Genomic DNA, 5000 nt, shown 5'->3' on the forward strand with positions numbered 1-5000 from the left:
TTGTTTTGTATTCAGCGCGGAGGTGTCTCCTGTCCGCCGCTTACACAGACAGCAAACTATGGGACCAACGACATTCAGATCCGCAAAATCTCGGTAGGCCTATTGAATTCTACAATTGCACTTTAATAACGTACGAGGGATATTTCCACAAGCTAGCCTATATATGATGGATGACTGTTCGGTAGAAAACAAAGTTGACTGGTGGGGGCAGTGTTGTTAAACAATGTCAATATCTTTTGAAAAATCATTAGGTGTTTAGGTCACATTGATATCTGTACCGACTTAAGCTATATCGCTCTATTTTGCCTTTGCCACAGCCAAACTGGCGAACCTGATGGAAAGATCATATGAGCGGAAATTCCCTGTCAGTTCCCTGGCGATTGCACGGGTAGGTGGACTCTTTGATTGAGGAAGAGAAGTGTCCTCTGACAACATAGAGAGTATTCTGAGAGATTTTCAGCGCCACTGTGATGTAAATATGTAGTATATGTATGTGCAGAAGTAGCCTGTATGGTGATTAAGAGTATAGAAGCCGTTAAAAGATTCTAGTCATTCTAGTACAAGTTGAAATGTAATATTAAATCTAAATGCCCCCCGTTCTTCAATGCTCAACTAATCCCTCTCCCTAAAGCATGCACATGCTCTTCTTTTTGCACACAGTAGTGTTGCTGTTTTTTTGCTGTTAAGATCATGTTTAACCACACACACACACACACACACAGACACACACACACACACACACACACACACACACACACACCACATACACACACCACATACACACACCACATACACACACACACACACACAGACACACACACACACACCACACACACACCACATACACACACACACACACAGACACCCACACACACACCACATACACACACAGACACACACAGACACACACACACACACACACCACATACACACACACACGCACAGACACCCACACACACACCACATACACACACAGACACACACACACACACACACACCACATACACACACCACATACACACACCACATACACACACACACACACAGACACACACACACACACCACACACACACCACATACACACCCAGACACACACACACACACACACACACACACACACACACACACACCACATACACGCACACACACACACACCACATACACACCCAGACACACACACACACACACACACACACACACCACATACACACACACACACACACACCACATACACACCCAGACACACACACACACACACTCACACACACCACACACACCACACACTCACCACACACACACACTCACACACACACACACACACACACACACACACACACACACACACACACACCACATACACAGACAGACAGACAGACAGACAGACAGACAGACAGACAGACAGACAGACAGACAGACAGACAGACAGACAGACAGACAGACAGACAGACAGACAGACAGACAGACAGACAGACACCCACACACACACACACACAGTTCTCACCGCACCATTATTCTCCTGTCCTAAACTGTTTTAAGGAAAGTGTGAGTTACTCCTCTGACAGTATTTATTTACGTATAAGAAATGCAGCAAAACGTTAAAAAAAGAATCTGTCTGTGACATATGTGTGTCTATGCCTGTTTGGATATCATAAGGATGTCTATGGAGGGTTTTAATTACCACCTTGGCTTAACTTGCACTTAAGCAGTGACATGTTGTTTTCTATTTCTTGAAAAAAAGCAGTATTTATTGTTACACCAGGTTTTATTGCTCTTAGCTTGACTGTTCTCTCCCTTGTACATCGCTTTGGACAAAAGCGTCTGCTAAATGACTAAATGTAATGTTCTTCTTAGTTTGTAGACAATGTATCTTCAAGAGAAGAAGTTGATCAAGCAGAGTACTACTTGTATAGGTGAGTTCTGTTACCTATCTTTAACTTTACACAACCAATGCATGACTATCTTTATCTTTAACTTTACACAACCAATGGATGACCACTTTACACGATCAATGGATGAGTATCTTTAACTCTACACAACCAATGGATGAGTATCTTTAACTTTACACAACCAATGGATCAGTATAGAGACTATCTTTAACTTTACACAACCAATGGATCCGTATAGAGACTATCTTTAACTTTACACAACCAATGGATCAGTATAGAGACTGTCTTTAACTTTACACAACCAATGGATGAGTATAGAGACCATCTTTAACTTTACACAACCAATGGATCAGTATAGAGACTATTTTACAGCAACATTACTTGTATCCTGTGTTCTTAGCTTTCATGCGTATAATTCAGACTGGATCACTGAATCCTAATTCATACTGAATCACTGAATCTTGTTGGTAGCTTTGCAGAGTTAGCTCTGCTGTGCTAATTGCTCTAAATGGACTGAAATAATGGTGGCTAACGCTGCCTGCTACTGGTGTTCTAATGGTGGCTAACGCTGCCTGCTACTGGTGTTCAGGTTCCGACACAGCCCAAACTGCTGGTACCTGAGGCCTTGGACCATACACAGCTGGGTTCGTCAGTGTCTGAAGTATGAAGCTCTCGACAAAGCCCTCCACACTATACAGAATAAGGCAAGTGTGTGTGTGTGTCTGTGTGTGTGTGTGTGTGTGTAAGCCCTCCACACCATTAAAAATAAGGCAAGTGTGTGTGTGTGTGTGTGTGTGTGTGTGTGTGTGTGTGTGTGTGTGTGTGTGTGTGTGTGTAAGCCCTCCACACTATACAGAATAAGGCAAGGCTCTTTATGCTGCCCTGCTGTTTTGATCATTTAACACCTCAAAGCCCTCATCCTATTGGCTGCTGGTTCACATCAGATACTTGAATGGCTGTTTATGATGATGTGTGTCATGTTTTGAACTTCCTGCACTGTAATGACACTGACACTACAGATATGGTGGTGTCTTTTGGCAGGGTGTGTTATTAACAGTGTTGTGCCTTGCCATCTCACAGGTGCAGTACGGTATAGTCTTTTGACAGGGTGTGTTATTAACAGTGTTGTGTCATTTTACAGGTGCAGTACGGAGTATTTCCTGATGACTACACCTTTAATCTACTAATTGATGCATTCCTAACAAATGAAGACTACCAAGGTGAGTAGCAACACATGAGCATTTTGAACACACGTGTAACGTGTGGCTTTTTGCATGTCACCAAGGACACAGTCTATGAGGTCACACTGTAGAACAGCTGTTTCGATTTTTTGAAAATGAATGACTGATACCAGAATGGGATTATTTCACTGTGTGTGTGTGTGTGTGTGTGTGTGTGTGTGTGTGTGTCTCTGTGTGTGTGTGTGTGTGTGTGTGTGTGTGTGTGTGTGTGTGTGTGTGTGTGTGTGTGTGTGTGTGTGTGTGTGTGTGTGTGTGTGTGTGTAGGTGCGTGTTCTGTGGTGGAAGAGGTGATGCTCCAGGAGGCCTTTGACAGCCCCACCACTCAGATCCTCTCCCTGTTCGCCCTCAGCAAACACCTAGCCCTCAAGCCTGATCTCTCGGTGAGTACCCTCGACCACCAGAGCGCCTCGCAGGGGAACATCGTCATGAACCCTCCCCCTCCAGAGCACCTCACAGGGGAACATGGTCATGCACCCTCGACCACCAGAGCGCCTCACAGGGGAACATGGTCATGCACCCTCGACCACCAGAGCGCCTCGCAGGGGAACATGGTCATGCACCCTCCCCCTATTGTAGTTCTTATTGAGGGTCCTATTGACTGTGTGTTTATTTGTAGTGTATTGTAGTTCTTATTGACTGTGTGATGATGTGGTGATATATATATATATTTGTGATGATGGGACTCTGTATGCAGATGGAGGAGCAGAGGAATCTGGGAGCATCTCTATACCTCGCTGGCCTTCAGCAGGAGAACTCGCTGGGCGCAAGTGCTCAGTGTTTAGGCTGTGCTCTCATAGGTATGTGAAGCTTGAGTGTGGAAGTGTGTGAAGCTTGTGTCTGGAAGTGCGTGAGCGCTCGCTGCTTAGGCTGTGCTCTCATAGGTATGTGAAGCTTGTGTGTGGAAGTGTGTGTGTGTGTGTGTATGTGTGGAGGTTTGTGTGTGTGGAAGTGTGTGTGTGTGTGTGTGTGTGTGTGTGTGTGTGGAAGTGTGCAATGCTTAGGCTGTGCTCTCATAGGTATGTGAAGCTTGTGTGTGGAAGTGTATGAAGCTTGTGTGTGGAAGTGTGTGAAACTTGTGTGTGTGTGAAGCGTGTGTGTGTGTGTGTGTGTGTGTGTGTGTGGAAGTGTGTGAAGCGTGTGTGTGCTAGGGCGGTTGACTGTGTTAACTCTGCATCATGGGATCTGCCTGCAGGGAAGATGGAGATGACGCAGGGGATGCACGTGGTGTTCCGTCAGATGCCCCTGATGTGGACGCGCGGTTACCTGGCCCGGGCCCTCGCTGTCATGGAGACGGTGTCCACAGGAACCGGTAACGTGAAAATATCCAAAGATGTGGTATGTACTCTTTCTCCGCCTTCTCTCATGTTTAGATTCTACTCTCATAAAGTCATAGGTGACACTAGGGGGTCTTTGCAGTCTAATGTTTAACCGATCTCTGTATGTTGAGGTTATCAATAGTTTGTGTAATGATAGGTGCGCTCTACTTCCAAAATAAATGCGATTTTGGATGTGAAACATTGTTAACCTAAAGTAGAAAAAGCCGCACTCTCAAGCTTGTCGAAACGTGTCTGTGAATAAACTGGTCGAAATCAAATAGTAATGAGACAAGCTTGAGAGTGCAGTTTTTTCTACTTGAGGTTATCAATAGCACTGAAGGGAGAGGTGTATCTGATTAGCCAATCAGCAGTGCTGCTTCAGGAGCACTGAAGGGAGAGCTGTATTTGATTTGCCTTCACCAGGATAGAAGGTGTGTCTTGAAGGTCCATAGTACCCCATTAAATATCACATTATTTTAACAACATCAGGTCACATGTTGCTGGGAGACAACACAAGTTTTTGACAAGTTTTACTCTCCTTGTATCTTAATGGCAG

The 5000-nt window shown here is 44.8% G+C and overlaps 1 protein-coding gene across 1 annotated transcript in view; it reads left to right on the top strand.

The window, feature by feature from the left end:
• Window positions 1–5000, top strand: part of mrps27 (mitochondrial ribosomal protein S27) — a gene marked incomplete at its 5' end in the record, with an annotated part of 10459 nt that overhangs the window by 523 nt on the left and 4936 nt on the right. Inside the window, 8 exons of the mRNA XM_080852448.1 lie at window positions 16–93; window positions 318–388; window positions 1853–1911; window positions 2477–2591; window positions 3029–3107; window positions 3393–3508; window positions 3823–3925; window positions 4321–4463. Of these exons, the coding sequence (XP_080708574.1) occupies window positions 16–93; window positions 318–388; window positions 1853–1911; window positions 2477–2591; window positions 3029–3107; window positions 3393–3508; window positions 3823–3925; window positions 4321–4463 (764 nt within the window). The remainder of the gene's footprint in view (window positions 1–15; window positions 94–317; window positions 389–1852; window positions 1912–2476; window positions 2592–3028; window positions 3108–3392; window positions 3509–3822; window positions 3926–4320; window positions 4464–5000) is intronic.

Source organism: Sprattus sprattus, assembly GCF_963457725.1.
Source record: "Sprattus sprattus genome assembly, chromosome: 15".
NCBI classification, from domain to species: Eukaryota; Metazoa; Chordata; class Actinopteri; order Clupeiformes; family Clupeidae; genus Sprattus; species Sprattus sprattus.